The 24448-nt window shown below is 50.4% G+C and overlaps 1 protein-coding gene across 1 annotated transcript in view; it reads left to right on the top strand.

Moving 5' to 3' along the window:
• LOC144276098 (carboxyl-terminal PDZ ligand of neuronal nitric oxide synthase protein-like) overlaps nucleotides 1–24448 on the top strand; it is a 56959-nt gene that overhangs the window by 30686 nt on the left and 1825 nt on the right. Inside the window, exons 3-9 of the mRNA XM_077835955.1 lie at nucleotides 10675–10767; nucleotides 12088–12146; nucleotides 15220–15328; nucleotides 16223–16364; nucleotides 16847–16992; nucleotides 20281–20448; nucleotides 22986–23151. Coding sequence (XP_077692081.1) covers nucleotides 10675–10767; nucleotides 12088–12146; nucleotides 15220–15328; nucleotides 16223–16364; nucleotides 16847–16992; nucleotides 20281–20448; nucleotides 22986–23151 — 883 coding nt within the window. The remainder of the gene's footprint in view (nucleotides 1–10674; nucleotides 10768–12087; nucleotides 12147–15219; nucleotides 15329–16222; nucleotides 16365–16846; nucleotides 16993–20280; nucleotides 20449–22985; nucleotides 23152–24448) is intronic.

A 24448-nucleotide genomic window follows, 5' to 3' on the forward strand; every position in this document is an offset into this window, starting at 1 on the left:
CCCTGATTACCCCAGGGTGCTGGGCATTGGACATCACAGGGAATCATTAATGTAATTAAATGACAGACATTAGAGGATGGGACTCTTCTGGGGAATAGCAAGTTTGCACCCGCTGTACAAGAGAGCAGTGTGATCGTAAACACGTGAGCAGGAGCCAGGAACTCCCAACTCCTAGTCCCAGCTCTGCCATGACTTGCTAAGTGGGCCTTTGGCAAGCCACTGTGTTGTGGTTTCCAAAACCGTAAAATGGGGTAATGTGTCCGTGTCTCAGAGAGGTGCTGCGAGGGTCCGTGTTTGCAAATGACAGAAAACCTCTGTTTCAGCAGGAAGTATTTGGATCAGTCACTTTCTGGTTGCTTTTGGATTCTGAGGTTGGGTGTTTCTGAAAGCAGGAGCTGCTCAGGATCTTGGAGGGATTCTGCTGAGCTGTGCAGAGCAGGCCCCTTTCCTATAGAGAAGGTGTTTGCAGTGCAGTGTTTCTACAGGATCTGTTTTCAGACCTAAAGCCGCACTTAGGCACTAGCTAAGGGAAGGCTTTGGCAGTAACACGGGCTGATGTTTTCTGGAATGGATTTTGGAGGTTCCTTTAGATATTTGGGCTGAAACCAGCTGGCAGTGCCCTTCTTCAGTGCAGTTTCAGCAGCAAAGCTGGTGAAAGGAGGGTGTGTATTCTGGAAGGCCCTGATCCACAACTTGGCCTTCTGCTGTCCACGAACTGTGTTGGTTGTGGCTTCCAGACTTGTATTGCGAGAGAGGGGGTCGGTCTGTACTGCTGTGTAGGAGAATTTTGCAAAACTCTGGGAGCTGTATTCTGGCTTCACACACCTGCACACGCACCCCATCAGGAGGCTGGTTTGTCTCTAAGGCCAAAATATGAATTAACAGGAAGTGGCCGGGGTGGATTTCACCCTGAATGTGCCCAATGTACCTACTATAACTGCTGGCAGAAGCTTTTCTGCCCCCTGCACAATGCCCCTAAGGGAGATGGAAAATCCCTGGCACTGGGCAAGGATCTGAAGTATGGCAAAAGGCTGAATTAAGAGGAGCTGTACTGAGCTGTTGCTTCCTTTTACAGGCAGCTTTCAAGAAGCAAGTCTCAGAGCTGCATTTACAAGCTGAGCACATGAACTGCCTCCGCCTGACCAAAATGACCTGCTCATTTAAGGGTCACTGGGCTCAGGGCCAAGAAAACCCGAGGGTCAGATCAATTAGAAACAAAATGTTGCTGGGAATGCCAAGCTGGAGGCTTTGGGAAAGGCAAAATGTTCTACCGCCTTAATCCCAGGAGTTTGCAACACTGGACCCCTCAGAGTGAATTGGGCAAACCCAGTCTGCAGTCACCCGCAGCTTTGGGTTCAGCAGGTATTGGCTTGAACCAAAACACTCCAGTCCAATAATCATTAATTGGACTCTCCAATGCTCCAAGGTGATTGTACATGCTGCAGCCCAGTCTCTTCCTCACATAAGTTTCCATGCAATAGGATGTCCGTTTGGCCATAATAATCACAAGCTATGCAGGACTGGCTGGCTTGTGAGTGGGGAATGGACTGCACAGGCTTTTGCTTCTCTCTCACCTGCTCAGATGCCCATGCATATCCATTCGTAGCCCATGTGACAAGAGCTGGTGCTGGCAGTCCAGTTCCTCGTGGATGGACATCTGCAGAGACTCTGCTTGGCTCCTTGGGGACGGGCTTGGCAGTGAGGCTAAGGATGGAGGGTTGGCGGCTGGCTCGAGCAAGGGACTGGAGCTCAGGTTTCCTGGGTTCCCTTCACAGCTGTTTGACTGTCTTGTTGTTACTTCCACTTACCAGCTCTAGATCTGTCTATGCTTCTATTTCCTCACCTTTCAAAGGGGTAACCGCTGCCTACCTCACAGAAGCATTGCGCAGCCACCTATTTAAAGAGCTCTGAGACCCGTGGGTGACATGGGCCAGAGAATTTCTGGGCTTGGAATCCAGATTCCCTCTCACTCCTGAGACAGTGTCTGTGCTCAGGCTCCCACACCATTACTCTACCGCCACAGCCCCTCCCCTCGTGTTAGCATCGGTAGGGTTCTGGCTCTGGACCAGCTCTAGGTGACACAGGTCGAAATGCCCCTCCTGATACTAGCAGCAGTGGGAAAGCTGGAGAAGCCAAGGCCCCAAAGCAGTCCCGGCAGACCAGGGCTGTGGCGGGTGAAGCTGCCCACGCTGGGCTTGTTCTTGGCATAAACATGAGGCTTTTTAGTGGGTCCAAGCCTAGCTGTGAATTTTGGTTGGAAGTGGAATCCCCGGCAAAGGGGATGAAGATACGGCACATGGGGATCCCACGCCTGTCCCAGAAACCCACCTGCCTGCTGCTCGTCTGCCCACACAACTTATTTCCATGAGCTGACTGCACAGAGCAAAAGGCTGTTTGTAGGACCGCCTGCTTCCATTGAACTAGCAAGAAGTGCTGAGGGATTACAGTCCTTCCTTAAGGGGGGCAAGATGCTCCTGTTTGTTCTTCCCATATGGGGCCTATGGATTTGGAGGTGCTCTGTAATAATTTGTTAATACTGTATGTTGTCTATTTATTGGGATGTTTATGGTAAATGGGGTTAACTCAGCAGAGGGCTGGCTGGGAAAACAGGCAGGAAGGAAAAGAATGGCTCATGATAATCACCCCTCAACAAACACTAAGCAGTTGTTAAGGAACAATGCCAGAACTATTAGCTGTCATGGTTTTACCTCCTCTCCAGCCAGCCTACAGAAGTAGTTCTGACCAGGACAGGAAAAGGCCTGGAACATGGAAGAACAAAGGAACTGTGGCAGGATTTATAGGGTCCCTCTGAAGAGAGGTTGAGTACTCATGGGAAATGAGACTGAGATCCAGCGCCCCATTGGGGTCCTCTGGGGAAGCTAGGCTTGATTAGGTCACCATCACAGGATGGTAGGCCTTCAGGGAAGACAGGCATGCATGTAGACTGTTGGACCCTTTGGTTTGAGAAGGCTGTCTGGTCATGGTATTTGTCATTAGTCATAGATGGCTGACGCGAAGAACCCCAAGTGTCCGAACCCAGTCAGCCCTGCAGGGTAAGCAGAGTGGATACCTGGTGCCCAGTGTGAGAGTGGGAGGTCTGTGAAGTTCCACCACAGGAGCAGTAAAGGCACAAGGCCTGACACCCGGCTGGCGCCTTCTGAGAGGCCTGCGAGGGGACAGAGTGTAGCTAGCCCTGCACTGTGACAGTAAGCCCCAGGGGCAGTTATCCAGGCAGAGCAGGGGTAGGTCTGACAGAGAGCTTTATGTGGGGAATGAACCCCAGGCTCTGGGATAAGTCAGATGAAGAATGGGCAAAGTTAAATTTGAAAAAAAGCGTATACAGGATATTTTGCCAACATCCCCCTCGTCCAGTGTATTCCCTGCTCGTTTTCTGCTTTCCAGTGGCCACTTTTATGTTTCCGAGGATCATAAATCCTCATTTTTCCACTGGACGGGAGGTAGGACAGTCTAATCAGCAGCGATCTGTATAGGTATTGTTTACATGTTGCCCAGTTACTGGGAGCACAGGCCCAGACTGTGCTCAGCTACATTCAAACATGCCAACTTCCTGTGAATGTTTGACTGCTCGCCATACATGGGGCTGGGACAGTCGAATGCTGTGAAAGGGGGAAGAACCAAAGCCCTTCACTCCCCCGCCACCCCTTGGCAGGTCTGGTGCGCTGGTAATGCTCTAAGTCTGTGCTAGCTAAGATGCTGAGAGGGAAACTCATGGGATATTTAAAAATAAAAAAGTAGAGTTTAGTTTTCTAATCACATCAGTTTCAAGGGTCAGCGCTTCTAATAGCAATACTGAGATGAACACAGAGAGCGCGAACATGGCCTCCATGTGTGAGGGAGGCAAATTTAGTTTGAAACAAGTAATGTTCCATACATTGAAAATACTCACTCTCCCTGCATTATTAACGCTTACAGAGACACTCTCCCAGCTTCAGAAGCTCCAGCCTGCAATTGCTGTGGAAGGGAAAGGTACCTCATTAGGTTGCATAGATAAGCTACTTGCTGCATCCAGTTTAGGAGCAGAAGGATGCAATAGATGTTCCGCAAGCCACGCAAGTGGGATACTGTGACTAGCCGTTCTGTCAGTGGAGCAGAATTGGTCAGAGTTCCATCTACTTCCTGGGTCTGTTACTTCACCTGCAGTCTCTAGTAAGGTGTGTTTTGGGGAAGGAGGTGGAGCTATTTATTTTTCTAGAACATAAGGGTCCAGAAACAGCCATTTACGGTTGAGAAATAGTGGGCACATGCCACAGTATTAACTTTAAATGTACATTCTAGCTCCCTGTACCCCAGTTCTTTGAAAGCTAAATCTGCAGCTACACCAGCCTCAGCTGTGATCTGGATCTCTAGGAGCTAAATAAGATTAGTCCTGCTACTGTTTGGACAGAAAATCCCACAGGAAAATCCTGGTTATTCAACAGGGTGGGAGGTGGGGGTGGGACTTTGCTCAGCCGTAATCCTATATCCAAACCATTTCCCTCTTTAGAATCAGTGAGACACTGATGCTGGAAATACTGTCTTTCGCCTGACACCTAAAATGAAGGTGCTGGTCATATTAAAAATCCTGTGGCATTTTTTTCCCCATTCACTGTCTGGGCTGAATTCCCATTTGGGTAATTGCAGCCTGCCTCCGTAGACTCCTCTGCAGTGTTATCTGGACAGAGGGTTCTTCTAGACTCCCTTCCTGAAGTGTTCTGTACTCCTTTCAAAGGATGCTACAACCCAGTGGCAGTGACTGTATGAGATTAGATTGTAAACTCTTTGGGGGAAGGCCCTTGCCTGACCTTTGGTGCAGGGCCCAGCACAGCATCCCTGATTGGGCCTTTTGGGGTACCACACTGTAAATGACAATATGGAGTTTGTACCTTTAGATTTTTTTGCTATGAAATTGATCGGACAGGGGAGCTGCAGTTCTCTCAAATTGAAGTGCAGAGGAACCACCACTGTAGTCCAATAGCTAGCTGAAGTCCTTGTAACTGACAGAGAATCAGATAGACATTCATGACTGCAGTGCCTTTGAGCGATCGTTCAGAAAATGCTAGTGCTTCTGGCTCAGAACAAGTGCTATGATCTGGTCTCTGTGGAGAGGCGTTTGCAGGCTCTCTTGTATTCCTGCTCCAAAGAGCCCAAGCATCTCTGCTTCAGAAACATTTTTCTCTTAATGGGACAGCTGTGAGAGGATGACAAAACCTCAGGTGTTATGTCAGTGATCCTGGCCATTCCTGGCTCTGGGGGTTCTCTTCTGGCTGCTCTTTACTAACGGAGAGGCTACATCTCGCAGAGACCAAGTCAATTCCAAAGACCCACAAACCTTTCCATTTTATCATGGTTTTTCATTTACATAATAAAGGCCCCAATACCTGGAGTAATTAAGGCACTTTAAGAATTGCTTTCTCGAATAATTCTCCATACATGCAAGTTATTCCTAGCCCTGGATACTGCATGTGATTTCAAATGTGCATTAACCCATCTCTTTCATCAGCAGATAGAAGCCAGTATCTGCATATGTAATTTATATCTACTTGAGTGGAATTAGCAGATGAAATATGCATTATGCGGCTCCTTTAACATTTTTTACTCATACAGCTTTTAGCTCTTGGTAAGTTAACATTACACACCAAGAGTGTGCAGGTCCTTATGCAAAGCAAGGCATTGCACAAAGGGATTTAAAGCAGTTACAGAGTGATTCCAGGTCAGGCAGGTTTGACTGTCTCTAAATAGAATAAAATTTAGCTGCTAAATGACAAGAAAGCAGGCCAGAAAGAGGCATTGCCTCTTCTTTGAAGCATCATATGTAGGTTCTTTAGATCAGACAGACCCTTGTCTGTGCAGTCTCCCCCTGGAATCTCCCAAACCTAGGGGCATCTTCAGAATCATTAATATCCAAAGGTATTTCTACCCCACCCTGCATGATCATCAAAAAGACTAACTATTGAAACCTGGAAGTCAGCAAAGAAAACCCATGTTGCTGAATAGAATTTGGTCCTCGGTACCACTGGCAAATTTGGGGGGTAGAGGAGGACACAGAAATTGATTCAATAAAATAAAAAAAATGCAAGGAACATTGACCCCTTTCTTAGAAGCCAATGTAAGGATAACCAATGAACCATCTACGTTCTTCTCTGTTTGTTTACACACCGAGCGTTTCATCTTTGCTAGGTTATAAAACATACTAGTTTGAGTCCAGTTTGGGAATTTTTTTGCATTTGCTTTTTCCTCCAGATAAAAAATATAAATGCTTAATTACAATATAACACCATTGATTCTTACTAGAAAGGAAGTGAATAAATGACTCTGCAATTGGATCCCATCTGCCTCTTGTGTTCAGAGATTGAAAGAGAAGCATTGACAAGAGTTGGTGTGCAGCTTTTTAATGGGATAGTAATGACCTCTCCTAGACATGCCCTTTGCAGTGCTGATCTCTCTTGCCCAGCTGGCATAGCTCATTCCCAATGCGAAGTGGCCCAAAATGGCAGTGCCATCCTCATGCCTCTTGGGCTTTGAAGGATTTCACTCCTTGGAGATGCACTTCAAGGCCCAATGAGTTTTAATTATTTCGAAGCCAGGCTAATGCTGCTTCCCTGCTGTGCTGCATCTTGCCTGTCACTGGAGACCTGTCGCCTCCCCTGTGCGAGAGATACATTGTGCACTAGCCCATTAGAGGTGATCCAGCAGGAAGGCTGTAGCCAGGTGGGAACAGGAATGGCCACAGCCAGTGTGAGGAAACCGGTACTAGCTAACACACATGCCAACACATGGTAGATCCATAGCCAGAGAGCCAAATCCGGGTCCGGTGAGTGAAGTCTGAACAGTTTGCTTCATGATTGGCTTGTCCTCCCTCCCTTCCCTACTTTGCAGCTATATTCCTAAAATAAATGGAGCCAGGCATTTAGCAGCGGACAGGATCTCAGCATTGCAGAGCAGTGTGGGGCAGCCCAGTGCTGGACCAGCAGAGTAGAGCTGCGGGTCAGGCTTGAGTTGCAGGAGGGGGAGGAGGGTTGCACTAGCTGGCCGTGCAGAGAGCGACTGAGTGACTGTGGAAGGAGTTTGCACTTTCTGCCAGAATTACGACTCACGCCAGGGCTTTCATCCCTCACCTCTGCGACCATTAACGTTCATACCTCCATTTAAACACAAACGCCCGTCTTGTACTTTAGCTCCTGCTTCGCATGCTACCGCGCTGCAGCTAGATTTTTAAACAGCTTGTCTCAGAGTAATAATGCATGGAGAGATCAGAAGGGTACATCTTATCCAGGGCTTGCCTGCCATAAACAGTGTGAAGTGCTGGAATTTTATGAGCAGCAGCAGCAGAAGCCTGATAGACAGGAAGGCCACCTAATGTTTCTGGCTGTGAGCCTGATGTGGTGTGTAATGGGTTTCGGAGGCTCCTTTTCTGCAGTAGGTGCTCAGAGACTTCGCTGCTCTGAGCTATATATGAACCTAGGTACCACATGCACGTGTCGATGCAAGGTGTCCACACTCCAGTGAGGGTGTTTAGCTGGCCCCATCTGAGCACCTCACACTTGTTAAGGGACTTCGCCTGGCAAGTGACAGCCTCAGTGTGATAGAGGGGATCTGTGGCAGAGCAGGCCATTGAACCTGGGTATCCCCATTCCCAGCTATTGCTCTAACCACTGCACCCTCCTGCCGTGAGACATAGTCTTCTCGTGGGCCTTGCCTGGGCAGGTGTGGCTCTGTTTCGGGAGCTTCCAGCACTGAAAATGTGGTTTTCACCAGGGGTTCTCTCACCACTCATGGCACCTCAGTAAGGGAACTGCCTGGCTTCTCCACTCCGTCTGCTCTTGTAGATCAGTGGCTCTCAGCCTTTCCAGATGACTGTCCCCCTTTCAGGGGTCTGGTTTGTCTCACGTACCCCAAGTTACACCTCGCATAAAAACAATGTGCTTATGCAGCCAGACATACAAATACAAAACTGTCATAGCACACTGTTACTGACAAACTGCTGACTTTCTAATTTTTACCATGTAATTATGGAATAGATCTATTGGAATTTAAATATTGTACTTACATTTCAGTGTATAGAGCGGTATAAACAAGTCATTGTATGAAATTTTAGCTTGTCCTGTCTTCACTAGTGCTTTTTATGTAGCCTGTTATAAAACTAGGCAAATCTCTAGATGAGTTGATGTACCTCCTGGAAGACCTCTGCGTACCCCCAGGGTACACGTACCCCTGGTTGAGAAGCACTGTTGTAGATCATAGTGAGACCCAGACCCACAGTTAGGAGGTAACATTCTCTGGGGGCAGGTTATCTCATGGCTGCCTACTGTGTCTGGGCTTGGCCCCTGCAGTATGGCAGTCCCTTTGTGCCTAGAATACGTGTGTTCAAAACTGACCCTCTGGACCAGGAAACGATGAGGACCTGGAATGGCAGCCCAGGAATCCTTCTACCAAAGTAATAGGAGGAACCAGTGCCTGTTATTTTAGAATTCCATGAAATATGCTGCAGAATCCCTCTGGGAGTCTGTTCGCAGTTAGTTCTGGCTGTGGGAAGGGGCTCCACCGCTCTCCGCACTGGGGCTGAGTCCAAGCAACATGTGGTGCCCCAGAGTGCCCAGAACTACCTGAGCCCTCCGCCCCCTTTCCACTGGTGGCGACAGAGCAACTGATTGGGTATGCAAGAACTGCCCCCTCCCAACTGCAGAAGCTACTTCTGCCCAGCCAGGTGCTTGGGGTAGCAGGCTGGCCCAGGAGGTGACCATGACGTGTCCCCGCCCACGGCCTGGTTCTACCTGCAGTGCCACAAAGGCCCTTCTGGGCTCACCCTAGTCTGAATTTTAAGAAAAATGAGAAACAACCCAACCCTGATCTTGCAATTTCAGAAACAACAATGTCCAGACTGACCCACTGCGGCAATCTCACCGTACCCTATACAGGGAAAAAACAAATCCTAGCCCTCAGGCCTGGGTCGTGTCTCTTGCTATTTTGAGTTGCAAATTAGCGAGGCATGACTCCTTTGCCTTTTTAAAAAAAAAACCAACAGTTTAAAATCTCTCCCCTTTTAAAATGAAAATGGAGTAGGACCTGTAAGGAGGGGAGGGACATCCCCTTTGGAGACGGGAGAGCCCGTGGGGGTAGCAGGGCTGCCTTTGAATGCATTGCCAGCATCTGGATACTACCCAGAATCAAGACGGATGCGCCTGCATCGGGGCCTCCGTGACTCTTGCAGGATCTTGCGCAATTTTGAAGTGTATGTAACATTAATGTTCACAGCCTCACTGCTGCTGTTTACATGGCTATGGCTGTCAGGCAATCCTTGCAATGGCTCCCTTGCTGATTTCACCAGCTCAATTACAGCTGAGTTTATGTTATTAGACTATTAAAACAAGAATTTATTCTCACTGTTGTCAACCAACAGTAATTCTTACACCAAGTTAATCCAGAGTATTTTTTTAAATAAATGCATGTGGCCAGATTGTCAGCCAGCTTAAATCACTGAAGCTACACCGATTTCAATGGAGCTGTGTTGGTTTACAGCAGTTGAGGGTCTGGCCCATGCATGGAGTCCATTGTTCATACGGGGCCAGCTAAATCCTGTGTAAAAATATTTAGCAGCTCAGAACCAAGCCCAGAATGGGGGCGTAAGGACTGGGTCCGTGATGTAAGTGTCTGCACACAAAACTCGTGGATGTTCGGTCTAGCTGTCTCTTGGCTTGCTCCTTAGCTTTTGTCAAGGGCAATATTTAAAAAACAAACTCCGTAATTTTTAAAATAAGTGGCATTCAGCAGGAGCATGCAGATAGGAGCCTGAAGTGTGTCAGGGATACTGAGCCCATCGAAGTGGATACGATTATGTTAATAGCCAAGATGACTGCATTTTTGCTGCCCCTATGGTCCTCCCTCCGAATGGTCCTGCGCTGTGCACTGCAGTGCCCAAACCCAAGGACAATGGACCTGCCAGAAGTCATCAGTTCCTAGCTTATCCTGCAGGCAAATCCCTCTGAGTTAACCCTTTGATACAGAGGCTGGATTTGCCAGCACTTTAACTGCTACCAACGGAATTTCCATATGCCAGCAGGTTCTGGTTGCTGCCCCCTTCTCTGACGACAGTGCCTCCCCCGACTTTATCCAGACGATGTGTGCTGTGTCTTCTCCCTGCATTGAAAGCCCATTTATGTCACTTGCCATTTAACTAGTCATTAGCACCAGCAAAACCCATCCACCAAGTGCTTCCCTCCCCCACACTCCACTGGTACCCTCTCCCGGGCTTGGCAATCACACGCAAGTGAGAGTCGACCAGTCAGTTCCAGAGTCTGCTCAGGTAGATGCCAACGTTCATGTTCCAGCCACAGGCCTCAAGAACATGGCATTCGTGGCCAGATTTTCAGTGCTCAGGTCCCATTAAGAGCTGAGGAAACTTTGGGCTTTGAAAATAGCCCACCAAAGTCAAGGTCAGTTTGTCTCCTCAACAAGGGTCATTTTTAATTAAAAACACACACACACACACAAAGAAGCCTTTGCCAGTGTGCCTTTTGAACACGCTTCCCTCAGCGGCACAAAATGGCTCCTCCTTCAGCTAGAACTAGATTTTTTTAAAATAAAATTTAGGCTAAAATTGCCTGTTTTGTCTAAGTCCATCCCAGGTGTTAACTATTGACCTGAAATCTCTTCTAACTCGGGTTTCTTTTCCCTTAGTATGAATTCAAAGCAAAGAACATCAAGAAGAAGAAAGTGAGCATCATCGTTTCTGTGGATGGAGTGAAGGTGATTCTGCGCAAGAAGCAGAAGGTGAGACTTCACACCGAATGTGTCTAAGGGATTAGCCATGGCTGGATCAGAACCCAAAGTCCAGCAAGCCCAGTGTCCTGTCAGCCAGTGGCCAGGATCAGCTGCTTCAGAGAAAGCTGTAAGAACATCACAGTCGCCAGATGTGGGATAATCCATCTCCCACATTAGGTCTCATCCTAATCTCTAGTCGTTAGAGATCGGTTTAAATGCCGAAGCACAAGATTTAATATCCCTGCCAAAATCTGTGCAATTATGGAAACTGAGGGTGCTCTGCTGTCCATATAAATGTCCAGTCCCTCTTTGACTCTTGTGAAGTTGTGGCCTCATTTGGCTGCCATCCGTGTGTTTGTTTCCTACAAAGGAGCTTTTTGTATGTGGTGTGAAGATAGTCGGGTAAGTGAGTGGGGGGGCGGAGGGAGGGGTTTGCACTGCCTGGAGTCGGCACTTTAGCTGCTTAGTGGGAAATTCTGACAAGAGTGAAGGATTCTGTGAGGCCAAACCAGATTAATTTTGCAAACAGGCTTTTCTGTGAGGCCAGGGCTGTGTCCAAGTGCTAGAGCTGCTCACAATGGTTCTGGGGGAGCAGAATTTTGATGAAAAATTACCTTTCTTGAAAGAATTTTCACCAAAAAAACCCCGTTTTCTAAATTTTCCATCAGAAACAATTGACTGAAAAATGGTTTTGACAGTTGAAACTGTTGGGTGGTGGAGAGGGGTGTGGGTTTGTTTTGTTTTTTTCTTTTACCAAAACAAACAATTCTCAAAGGAAGTTTCAACAAAAATTATTTAAACAAAATTTCCCATAAAAAATAATTAGCGGGTTTTTGACCAGCTCCACTAAGCACCTCGCAGACATTAATACCTTAATGAGCTAATCCTTCACATGCTGGTAGGGCAGGAATTACCATTATCCCCATTTCACAGATGGGGAACTGAGGAATCGAGATGAAATGATTTGCCCATGATCACACATGAACTTTGAGGTAGAGCTGGGAATTGTACCTAAATCTCCTAAATTCTAGTCAGTCCAGTGCCAAACCTGCCCTTCCTCTGTCTGTGTGATAACCGAATTCTAGCTTACGACCATTTTTCAAGCCTGCGGGAGGGCTAAATGGTCCAAAGTGTGCACTTACATCTGAGCCACCAGCTTTTCTTCAGCCAAATGACTGTCACTAAAATATTCAAATCCTGGCCTAGATTCTGGTTGAGGTAAAACCCACTGTTCTCCTTGGGTTTGCATTACAAACAGTTCATCAGGCAGAGCAGTGTGGCTTCAGCTCCTAAGGTGTGTTATTCCTTTTTTCTCTTCCCTACTTACAGAGAAAAGAATGGACTTGGGACGAGAGTAAGATGTTAGTGATGCACGATCCTGTCTACAGGTAGGCTGCGGAGGATTGCGCCAGCTAGCTTTAGAGGCAACCAATCAAATGTAATAGGATGCATTCAGCATGGCTTTTATGTGCCAAATTATTGCCTAGCCACAGTTGTGCTTCCCAAAGGCCTGTGTTAAATTAACGAGGTGGCTACATTACTTAAGAAAGGAATTCTGATTCCCTATGTTTTTGGAGAATTCCTCCGCCCTTTAGGAAAATGTTAGTTTAAAATAGATACGTGTTATTTGTGTTAGAAGAGGAGGGTGACTGAAAACCATTGTTCTTAGGTGCTAAGAACAATTAGTTGTGATGCAGACTGAAATTAAGGAAAAATCCACCCCGTTTCCCCTTCTAACCTAGCCTCGGTGCTCTCTGCCGTGTGCTCCCAAAGACAGCCTTTGTTAATCGTCCTGTCTAGCATGGACAGGATAGGGTGAGGAAACTGACCCATACGAAGGCTGGTACAATAACAGTGCCCTTCCCTACAGTCTGTCCCAAGATCTCCAAGCGTTTGCAGGCAGAAAGCTCCCCCAGGAGGCAGGTGTTCTCCACGCTTTACAGATGGAGGGCGGGGACTTCAGTGATTTACCCCTCCCCCCACATCAAATCAGCGGCAGAGCTGGGATTAGAAACCAGCGCTCCTGTCTGCTAGGTGGCTGTTCTAACCACTGCACCACAATGGTCCGTCTGGTCTGGGCATGTGACCACGGCCAGATACAGTCACATGGTTTTAAAGCCAGTGGGATTCTTTGGTCTATGGAGAACGGGTGTGTGGGTGCAGGCTGCCTTTTGGCTATGGATGCGTCAGCAAGAGGCAGGGAAGACTGAAGGGAGAGACCGGGGGACTGGAGCAGCCCCTTTGTCCATTAGTTCTTTGTGACCGCAGCCTAGGCTGCGCCTGGCTCTGAGGGGTTAACACTTGTACTGGGGCTGAACAAGCGGAGCCCCTGCTGGAGGGTTTCCATCCCAGAGGATAAAGAGTTAATGCTGGGTGGGATGAACCCCCCAGCTAAGAGCAGACCCTTTCTGTACAATGGGACAAGAAGAGATGACGGGTGAATCCACAGCTTGTCATCAGGCTCGGGGAGAGCCCGAAGGTGCTGTACACACTCACTGCCTGGCGGGCATACAGTGGAAATTGTCATAGAGATTTGGGCCATTGTGCTTGGCATGAGAGCAGCATTTCTTCCCCAGGAGCCAAATGTGGTCCAGTTCTCAATCCCCAGGCAGAACTACAATACAACACCTGGGCAGCTATTCAACGACAGGGGATTGGAACACACGGGGAAAGGGGTGTCCTTTGATTGCCTCTGACACTGGTAACTGAATCTCAGGTTAATCTCTTGAAAGGACTAAAACCAATCACTTGCCATCCCCACCCCGGCCATATGTCAGGTGGGCAGACTAGACTCGATAGTGAACATCTCTGAATTCTGGTGTGTGAGCTGTCTCTCGATTCTGGCTGCCTTAGGACATATGGAATTCCTTCCTGGAATTCCTTCCTCCCCGGCAGCCATAATGATGCTAGGTAATCTATAAAACTAACTTTCTAAAGGCCCTAAATTGGTTCAGGCTGTTAAATCTGTTAAGCCAGTAATTGCATCGTTAGAGCAAAGCCCACAGCACTAGGAGCTCAGATACCTACATTTTACATCCAGGGAATGGTGGGGAAGAGTTTCCAAGAGGCACCATTGATATTTGTCTTATTCTTGTCCCTCTCCCTTCTGGCATTCTTAAAGGAGACGGGTCTGTGTGCCAAAGGGAGAGGGTAATTTCAGTAGACTCTCTAGAAAGGAGCTTGATTGTTACTAAAATAATCTTGAAAGAAGACAACTTGCTTATTACAGGGCCGAGTCCATGTTCCTGATAATTGTCCTGATTGCGGATTCAAGGCAGAATTCAAAGACAGAGAACTGGAGGGGGAAGGAGAAGCATGCGCCCGTCTCCCTCATTTCCTCCTCATTCACAGCTGAAATTACTCAGTGCATTTTTACCCAATGAAATAACTGTGGGGAATAAAATGGACAAAAATTTGAGTGGAAAAAACTGTAACGTGGTCTGTGGAAATGGATTTTGTCAGGTGGAGGATGGGAAGGAGCCAGGGTTAACAGGAGTAGGGGAGGTAAAGGGGGGACTGAAAATCCCTTGAGCTGGGAATGGGGTGGAGATTGAATTCAGCATCCTTTGCAGAAGCATCAGAAGGAAGCTGGCTTTTGTATTGTACCATCTGCCTGTCATTAATGATAATGGGCCTATGCTACCACTTTCTGCCTTGTAGGCTAGGACAAACTAGCTAATGGCTTTTGACGTGGCTCGTTGCAGAGTGTGTTTCCCAAACTGCGGTGGGTTCCTGGACTTAGGAACCCCTGCCCTGAAACTGCCCCTGCCAGGCAGGTGGTCATCTCTGGTCGTTCTTGACACTGGCTAGCCTGGATCTTTGCTCTCCGGTTGAAAGGGCGCTGGCTCCTTGTCCGCTGTGTGGCAGAGCTCACTCAGCTGACGAGGGCTGAGGCAGAACAGGTGAACACGTGGAGGCTAATGGCTGAAGGTTAAAAGAGGAAGGGCTATTTCTGCTACCATAGCAGAGCAAAATGCAGACTGTTCCTGTTCCCTTTGATGTGACAGGAAGGGCCCGAAACACCCCCTGTAACTTCCTAGCCCAGATGTCACTGGGCTGACTGAGTGCTAGGCACAATGTGACTTTAGATGTTAGAACACCCGGTGCGGCAGCTGGAGACTAGATTCACTGTCAGGAGCTAGGGAGATGCTTGGTCTCTAATGCTGTAGCTTTTTAGAGTTTGTACCTGCTTTAGAAACAGGTGATTTCTCTCAGACATGCAAAGTGCCATCTTACTAGCTGCTCGCTGGCCTTGCTAATTGTGGAAGGAAAGAGGAATCTCTCTTCCAGACCCGTGGGGCTGTTCCTATTTTTCCTTTGCCCCGGGATCCTTTTGACTAGCCGCTCTGTGCCTGATCCTGACTTTGGATGGTTTGATTCCCGTGTCCCGTTTGCTATACTGGAATCTAGATTTTTGCCACGCTTAGTGTCTCTGATTCACTTTGTGTCTTTTCTAACTAGAATCTTCTACGTGTCGCACGACTCACAGGACCTAAAGATTTTCAGTTACATTGCAAGGGATGGCGCCAACAACTCCTTCAGATGCAACGTTTTCAAATCCAAAAAGAAGGTGCGGTGGGTCATTTGCAGCGACTAGCTTTTCAGAGGCGTGTATCCTTTGTAACGGTCTGGGTTATCCCGGGAGGAACCCACCCCCCCATCCCCAATCCCTGATGGGTACTTGGCAGAGCGAAGGGGCAAGTGAGTCTTGCTGAGAATTCATCCTAGATTTTACCCGGAGAACTAAGGACATATTGTAGGGTTAATTATCCCATTTATAGCAGACTACTAGGGATGCTGAACAACATCAGTAGGCTCATTAACTTTGGCTTAAACGTACCTCCATCCCGACTAACGCTTCCCAATGCAGTGGCTGCAGAAGTTAAAGTTTATCCAACTCAGGCTTGCCTGCACTCCCCCAAACTCTCTCTAGCAGACAATCGTACAGTGCAGCTCTAGGAAGGACACTGCCCCAGCCCCTTCACACAGATAACTGTCCAGAGGACGCTCCAGACCTAGCAAACCAAGGAATAAAGTCTGTCAGGGAGCCAGGAGTAAAACTCCATTGTCTGGGGAGACAATGGCACAAAGGGATGTAGAATTATCTGTGCAGAGAATTGGGAGCTCCAGTCAGAGGCAGCTGCATTTCAAAACGGGAAGTGATTAGTGCTGCTCTAGTCCCTATTATCTGATGCCTCCTAAATACCGCTGCCCCAGAGCAGCCTTATGGAGGTTCCTGGGGCCTGCATGCTGCTAAGTGTGCCTAGAAGGCTCCCTTTTGGGCAGGGGGGAGTTTGGCTCTCCAGGCGGGCCCAGGCTCTGTTTTGGGATGGTTCCCCATCAGCAGAGCCGTGGTGGGAAGCAGGGAATAGCAGGAGTCTCCTGGGAACGGCTGGTTTCTGCTCCGTGATATAACCTGTGGCAAAGCTCCTGCTCCAAAGGGCTCTAACCATCTGCTCCCCAGAGCCAGGCCATGCGGGTGGTGCGGACAGTGGGCCAGGCCTTCGAGGTGTGTCACAAGCTGAGCCTGCAGCACGCACTGCAGAACGCGGATGGACAGGCGGACGGCGCCAGTGACAAGTCTGTGGAAGAGCAGCCTCTAGAAGGTGACAGCTCCCCGGGGACACCTGCAGAGCCCCCTCCCGAGGCAGCTGGCGCACTGGGTGCTCTCGGGTGGGGGACAGTCTCTGGTGATGCATCGCTATCTTGGTGCTAACGCTGACCATGGGTTATGTCCACAGCTGGGCTTACGGCCCAGAGAACGTGCATTTTACAGACTCTGCTGCTCCAGCCCCTTCAGTGCAACGACAGCAGAGTGCCTTAAAAACATCCAGAGGAGGGAAGTATCCCCCATGTGGACACAGCCCTGAGGGGCTGAGGACTTGGCCCAGCCCAGTGCTGCACTGACCCTCCAAGGCACTTTTCCTGTCCGTTAACTTTGCTCCAACAAGTGGAGATGGCTAAGGAAAGCCAAACTAGTCTTTAGCTGCTCTCCCTTCTGCTGCCAGCCCGGCCCTGCCACTCAGTCTCCTTGCTCTGATCTGCTCGCATTTTGGTTCCTTCATTTGTTTTACTCTCACCCTTGAAGTTCACCAGCAGGGGGGAGCCAAGATCGTGGATGTCGATGAGGCTGACGTGGACTCCGATGGCATCGGTCTGTCTGAGAGGGGCGCTGAAGAGCTGCCCTCCCCCATGGGGGAGCTGGGCATCCTGAAATCCGGACAGAGCTGTCAGGTAATAACGGGCGGAGCTGGGGGGAATTTGATAGTGACGCCCATTCACTGATATGACGCATTTTCTTCTGGGGGTTCATTCCACAGCCTCGCTCAGGAGGGCAGTTCACAGCAACAGCAGTCACGGGACGCTAAACTGCCTTCGTTTCAGCATGTCCCTGGGCAGAAAGCCAGCAGGACAGCCCCTTCCTTTGAAAGCTGCAGTAGAGAGGCAGGTCAGGTAGCCACCTGTCCAGGCTTCCCCAGCTCCATCCTACACGCTGCATATCTTGCCTGCAGGGCATGCACTGTCCGGCAGATCTGAGGCTCCATTAATGTCTCTAAAGCATCCTGATAGAGGACTGTTCCTGTAGGACTTGCTATACAGAATGTAATTCCCCATTGGCTCACTGCAGCTGGTCACTGGGAAGTGAAGAGGAGCAACAAACAGGGAATGCAGCAACTGCAAACAGCTGGCCTTCCAGGGTGGGTTTGCATCATTAACCTGTGGAACCCTCTGCCACAAGATATCACTAAGGCCAAGAGCTCAGCAGGTTTTTAAAAGGGGTTAGATTTTTGTGTGGCTAAAGAGAACACCCCACACTGTTAATGTTAAACAGGACCAAAACTAAGGACTATAAATCCTCATTCTTTAGGCAATAAGATGTCCAACTAACTGATATAATTTAGGAAAAAGCTTCCCCTGTAAGCAGATTATTCTGCAGTTGTCCAGTCTGGTTTTCTTGCACCTTGCTCTGAAGAATCAAGTACTGGTCACTGTTGGAAAAAGGATACCAGGCTGGATGGACCACATCTGATCTGCTATGGGAATTCCTGTGTCCCTTTCCTAGCCCAGTTGCTAAATAGTGGTGTCCAGAGAGGTGCTGGAGACAGCTGTGTCGCAGTGTTGAACTCACACAGTGAATATGTTGCTATTAAACTGACATAATGTATAATGAAAAACTGAGCCGAAGATTTGTTTCGGTGAGCATTTCCTGGCTGACTGAAATGCTCACATCACTTGCTGAGTCTGGCTGAAAGTGACTAGTGAAACAGATGAAAATGGGATGTGTGTCATTGGCTTGGACTGCAGGTATTTCCAAGGGTTTGGCTTCCAAAGGTGATCTGTCTGAATGACTGATATCCAGAACTGGCCCTAGTCCAGCTGGGCACTGGAGCACCTGCAGCTGCTTGCATTGCGCCAGCCAAGGGAAGGAAATGAATTTTAAATGCAAATTTTTAGGGCGAGTGGGACTGGTTGGCCATGGCTCCATGCACTTCCCCAGGACAGAGTGGGTTAGTGGGAGCTGCCGCAGGCTGACAAGACTGGCTTCTCTCTACAGGGAGGTCACTTTTTCTTCCCAGGTGGAATGCGATTTTGTTTTACACCCTTGACTTGCAGGTGTTCCACTAGAGAGGCGCTGTGGAAATCCTTCGTAGCCAAGAGAGGAATGGCACCGCCCCCCCGGCTCCCTGAAGGGTACATTAGAGAGCCCGATCTGAACCGCCTCCCACTAGAGAATGCGCAAACACATCGTGTAGCCCAACGCTGTCACTCCCACCCTGCCTGGAAGCTCCTGTGCCAGAGCCATGCATTGGCGTGGGCCTCCTCTTCCTAAAAGTGGAGAAGCTTCGCCAGTCTGTAATGCCATCGCGTCAACTTCCCTAGTGATTGTAGCAGGGTCCCTCCCAGGAGCACCAGCTCACTGCCACACGTGGCGTGTTGGTGGTTAGCAGCACGTGGCTCGTTCCCCTCCGTGGAGAGCATGTGCTGTTTGAGGCATCGCTGTCTGGGGGTACTGCTGCCCACTGAAGACACCCTGGAGTTTTTCACAGGAGTAATGGTGTTAACCTCAGGCCTTGCTAAATGAGGTATTCCCTCTGAGAGCTACATTCTGTCTCTTTACATTCTTCCTCCACCTTTCCTGGGCTGCGACAATCACCTCCTGCCTCACGCATTGCTGCGTGCTCGACACCCGTGGCCACTGCGTAGTCGCAGTGTGTCATCGGGGGGACCCTCACAGCCTGTGCAGGGCTGGCTTCTTTGCTAAAGCCTTGGGAGCCATGGGGATGAAAGGTGCCGCCGAGCAATGAGGGGACGCCCTCTCTTACCCGGCTGCAAGTTGACAGCTCTGGTTCTCAATCACCAATGAACTTCTCCCCTCTAAATCTGGGTTTCCTTTCGGAGGGCACCCAACGGGCTAAACCTGACGGTATTTTGTTAGTGGTCCATTTGACTAGGGTTAAAAAGAGTGACCCTAGAGTGCTGTGTCCAGAGAACCAAGCTTTAATTGATTGCTTTGAAGAGTGAGCCACTCCGCAGTGTATAAACAAGGGCTGATTTAGGACGGTGAGGCAGGAGAGCATTAACCCAGGGGGCTAGGGTTTGAGAGAGAGAGAGAGAGAGAGAGTGTAAAACTCCTGTGGGTTCTGAAACTGCCCAGCACGAGAGAGGGAAATTCACCTCCATTCACCTATGAGCCAGAAGGGCAGCTCTGAAATCAGTCAGATTTACTCTCCAGTGTCATTTTAATTTCCAGTGATCTGACAGGGGTGGGGCTTGGGTCTCTGAGGTTTACTGGAGGGGGAGGAAGCCTGCTTTGCTTAATTATTAATGTTGTCTGCCTGCAGTGTCTTAATACACTAACGGATCTGGCTCAAGTCCATCTGCTATCATTCACTTTAATGGAGGCAAACGTTTCTGGCTGCCAAACAGCAAAATTCCTAGTATCTGTCGGTGATTCTGGGCAGCTGGAGCATTTTGGAGACTAGCTCCCATTGGGTGTTTGCTGGGAGATTCAAGCCACTTTCTGCCACTGCTTCCCAGTAGGGGAAGGTACCAGGGGACATAAACCCTGCATTCCTATTCTGAGCGCCACATAAACACACATGCACAGAGGGATATTACTCACTGCAAGTGGTGTCACTGGAAAACGTACTCCCTTTGGAGCCGGGAGAGCGGGTACATGTACAGCGCCAAACAGCAGGATCCTGTTCTTGCTTCAGCACATTGTTCAACATACTGAAGGCCTCGTCCACACTAGGGTTTTCAAGTGTCAGTAGCCAGGCACTGGTGCAAACCCCAACTATGGATAAGCAAAACCGTTTTAAGCTGCATAGTACATCAGTGCAGTGCTGCTGGGGTACGCTGCACCAGTGCAGAGAGTAGCTTTGCCTGCCTACGCTAGGGAGCAGGACCAACGACTCTAGCCAGAGCCCACCCTCCATGGTAAACAAGGCCTAAGTCTCAGCAACAGCTGATCTGGGAACTGCTACACTCGTGTCACTAAGCCCGTTTCTTTGTGCCCAGGATGCCGAAAACTGCTCCATCTACCCCTCTGTGTCCCAGCAACTGCTGAGTGCAAGCAGCCCGTACTCCTCTGCCTCGGCAGCCCCCCTGGCGTCTCAGCACTGCCTGCAGCTCCTCCAGCATCAGCTACTGCAGCAGCAGCAGACGACCCAGGCGGCTGTGGCACAGGTAAGGGGCTCCGCAGCCCTGTTTCGGGGGGGGGGGGGGGGGATCACACACACACTCTCTCTCTCTCTCCACTTACTGACCTTTGACTGGCAACCATTTCCTCTGCCTTGTTCGAGGTTCCTTTTCCTACTAGCCCAGCTGAATTAGCCCTTGGATAACTCAAGCCCTTCACTGCTCCTTGCTCTGTTCCCTGGCTGGGGCCCCTGGGAGTCTTGCAGAGCAGTCCGGGGTGGAACGTGGCCCTTAGCGTCACATGCCGCTAGAGGCAAAGCGGCAGGATTGCGTGACGAGGACTTGGACCCAACAACGGTGCTCTGCTCTGTGAGAGCACTGGAACTCAAGCACTTTATAGACCTTCGCTTCATTGTCTCCCAAACCCTTTGCTAGAAAGGGAAGGACTATGAACGCTTTACAGGTGGGGAACTGAGGCACAGTCTCTCCTTCTCCCCCTCCAGCAAAAAAAAAAAAAATGGTCCATGTCAGAGGTGGGTCTAGAACCCAGAAGTCATAATTAAGGCTACGATTTAGTCACGGAGGCCATGGCAGTCACGGACTACATGACTTCATAGAATCGTAGACTTTAAGGTCAGAAGGGACCATTATGATCGTCTAGTCTGACCTCCTGCATAACGCACGCCACAGAATCTCACCCACCCACTCCTGTAACAAACCTCTCACCTATGTCTGAGCTACTGAAGTCCTCAAATCGTGGTTTAAAGACTTCAAGGTGCAGAGAATCCTCCAGCAAGTGACCTGTGCCCCATGCTGCAGAGGAAGGCGAAAAACCCCTAGGGCCTCTGCCAATCTGCCGTGGAGGAAAATTCCTTTCCGACCCCAAATATGGTGATAGCTAAACCCTGAGCATGTGGGCAAGACTCGCCAGCCAGCCACCCAGGAAAGAATTCTTTGTAGTAACTCAGATCCCACACCATCTAACGTCCCATCACTGGCCGTAGGGCATATCTACCGCTAATAGTCGAAGATCAATTAATTGCCAGAATTAGGCTATCCCATCATATCATCCCATCCATAAACTTATCAAGCTTAGTGTTGAAGCCAGATATGTCTTTTGCCCCCACTTTACTGGACCTCCGTGACTTCTTCAGCTTCAGCTGGAGCCAGGGCTATGTTCTTCACACAGCCCCGCGGTGGGGGCCGCCACCGGGGCTATGAGCCCCTGCCCTGCGGCTTGTAGTGGGGGCTGCAGCTGGAGCTGTGCACCTCTGCCGCAGCTTGTACGGTCAGTTTTAGTAAAAGTCACGGGCTCCATGAATTTTTGTTTGTTGCCCGTGACCTGTCCGTGACTTTTACCAAAAATAACCATGACAAAATCTTAGCCTTAGTCATAATCCCCAACTAGCTGCTGTACCAGGGGGCTGCTCTTTTATTGTTATTTTCTTAATCCAGCCAGTACATGATGGGCAGGGACCACCTTCCAGCACCTACTCACCTACACCAACAAGGTGGGGACTAGGCTCCATTGGAGGGGCTCTGGCATGGCCCATCGGAGGAGGGGATAGCTTCAGCTCAGAAGGAAGAGTCCCAGCTCCTTACCTTTGCATCGCTATTCCACAGCACGTTCCCCTACGTATGGCGGGCAGACGGTCAGCCCCACAGCAGCCGTCGCATCACAACCGTCTCAGCCACTCAGCCTGACACCACAGCCGCCAGGCGGGGGTCAATGAGTTTGCCTGGTTTCGGCTGCTGACAGAGAAAGACAGGGCCAGAGCAGCCTCGTCTACCCTGGGTGTGCAAATATGCATCTCACTGTTAGCTTCGGGGGGTGGGTATGTACATGGAGGGGACAAGGTATTGCAGGGGGGCTGACTACAGCCTGCAGGAGCTGCCTCTGTGGGGCCGAACTGTCCCGGAGCCCCTGGAATTCCCAGGCCCTCAGACATATTTCATTGTGGATTTCCTTCCTTTTGTAGGGGGAAGGGAGCTAAAGGAGGGCTTCCCTGCAGGGGAGCAGCCAGTTCCTGTGGAAGCAACTCCTGCGATGTGCTACGTTCCTATAGCACAAAGGGCTTTGCAACCCCCGTGCATGCTGCCCCACTGACATGCAGCCGCCCGTGGGGTGGGCCCTAGTTCACTGCACAGCCGGAGCGAGGGGGCCGTTTTGGACAAGAGCATGCCCCCGCTTCCAAAGAATCTGCCCTGGGATATTTAGGGGTCACACAGGGCCCTGGTTTTTAAGGTGGCAGCGACCTATGCTGCATGAAGTGCGCAGTGGGAGTATCTGTTCTGAAGGCAGAGCACCCAGCTGGGACCAGACCCTGGGCTGTCAGAAAGAGAGGGGGAGACCTGAGGAGAAAGAACAGACTCAAGTTTGTCAAAAAAAAAAAGATCCTAGCCAAATTACAGAAACTTTCCCACTCTGCAGACTCGGACTGGGGTGGGGAGAGAGATTCATACAGAAGGGAGCCAGGGTGCAGGTCTGGGTTGTTGCCGTGCACCCCTGGAGCTGCGGGCAGCGTAGCTGCGGCCTGGCCATTCCCCAGGAGAAGGTGACGTATCGGCGTCTCCTGACCCTGCAGGTGCAGCTGCTGAAAGACCAGCTGGCTGCCGAAACAGCCGCCCGCATCGAGGCTCAAGCCCGGGTGCGCCAGCTGCTGCTGACCAACCGCGACCTGCTGCAGCACGTCTCCCTGCTGGTGAAGCAGCTGAAGGAGCTGGAGATCAAGGTGCAGCACAGACAGCCAGGTAGGAGGGCGTGGGGGGGTGTGTGCTTATAGAGCCTCCCGACAGTGGTGGGGCTGAGAGGCCGGGACATCTCTCCAGCCCACCGCCAGGGGGAGCTGCTGAGAACATCCCAACTCGACTCCTACAGGCAGATGCTGAGAGCCAAGGAGAGGACAGTGCTCTCATTAGGGGCACTCCAGGGCGTGGGGACTCTGGCCACAGAGCCCTCCCCAGCCCACAAGCTCATCCAGCCCAGAGCCCCAGCGTTTCCCTGAGTCAGCCCAGGAAGCAAATGCTGCTGGGACCGAGCTGGCTCCAGCCATGAATTGCTCTAATCCAGCACCCTCCCCGCCACGCTGGTTTTGCCCTGGCCCAGCATGGGCTGCAGCGCGGCATAGCACCGAATCAGGGCAGAGGGCTCCTTGCCGGCTCCCTGCCAGGGCCCAGTTCTGCCCAGTAGCCTGAGCAGTGATGGCGCTGGTGACACTTTGGCCTGGATGAGAATTTGCTGCTTGTTGGTGGGGAAACGTCTGCTCCCATTTCCAGCCCCTGTGTATGGGGCTGCAGCTCTTGGCGGGGACTGGACCCTGCTGCAGGCAGCCTCCGGTAACCCCCCTCCTTCTCTGCCAGGCCAGCCCCTGCCTTTGCCCGGTTTATGGAATACACCTGTCCTTGGTAGGGTGGCAGGCTGCTATGGAGAATCCCCACCTCCACCCCTCATGAGCATCTGGTGCTGAGCAAGACAGGGAGGCCGCTCCGAGTTCCAGCCAGCCTTTGTGCTCTCAGCCGGGGTGCAGGCAGGGGGGTGTTAACATGGGAGATGAAAGGTGCCCCCGTGCACTGCAATATGAGTACGCCAATCCCCGAGGAGCCTGCTGGAGAGGGGAAGTTCTGACCCCGTTTCATAGATGGGGAATGGAGGGAGTCTGGTCAGACGTCAGGATGGGAACCAAACGCCAGACCTCAGCCTCTCCACCCTGGGCCTAGCCCCACGGTCGTTCCAAGGCCAATTCCACTGCTTCACACGGCAGCTCCTCAGGCCTGAGATGACCATGGGCCTTCAGTGCTTGTGAGCGGCACTGGGTTGGCAGTTCCGGAGACTGCTGGCCTCTGTCCACAGAGCAGAGCGAGCTCCCATCTGCCCTGCCCGTGTACACCATCCCGACCCCGAGGGCAGGGCAGCTCAGCCTGCACATCCTCCAGCCAGGGGCCATGCAGTCCCTGCGGCTGGCAGCTGGTTGTGGGTTTGTTATTTTATGCTGCAGACAGATGGCTGCTGCAAACTGAGACCCAACGCAACTCACAGAGCCTCTGACCA

Source organism: Eretmochelys imbricata, chromosome 16, assembly GCF_965152235.1.
Source record: "Eretmochelys imbricata isolate rEreImb1 chromosome 16, rEreImb1.hap1, whole genome shotgun sequence".
Taxonomy (NCBI): Eukaryota; Metazoa; Chordata; order Testudines; family Cheloniidae; genus Eretmochelys; species Eretmochelys imbricata.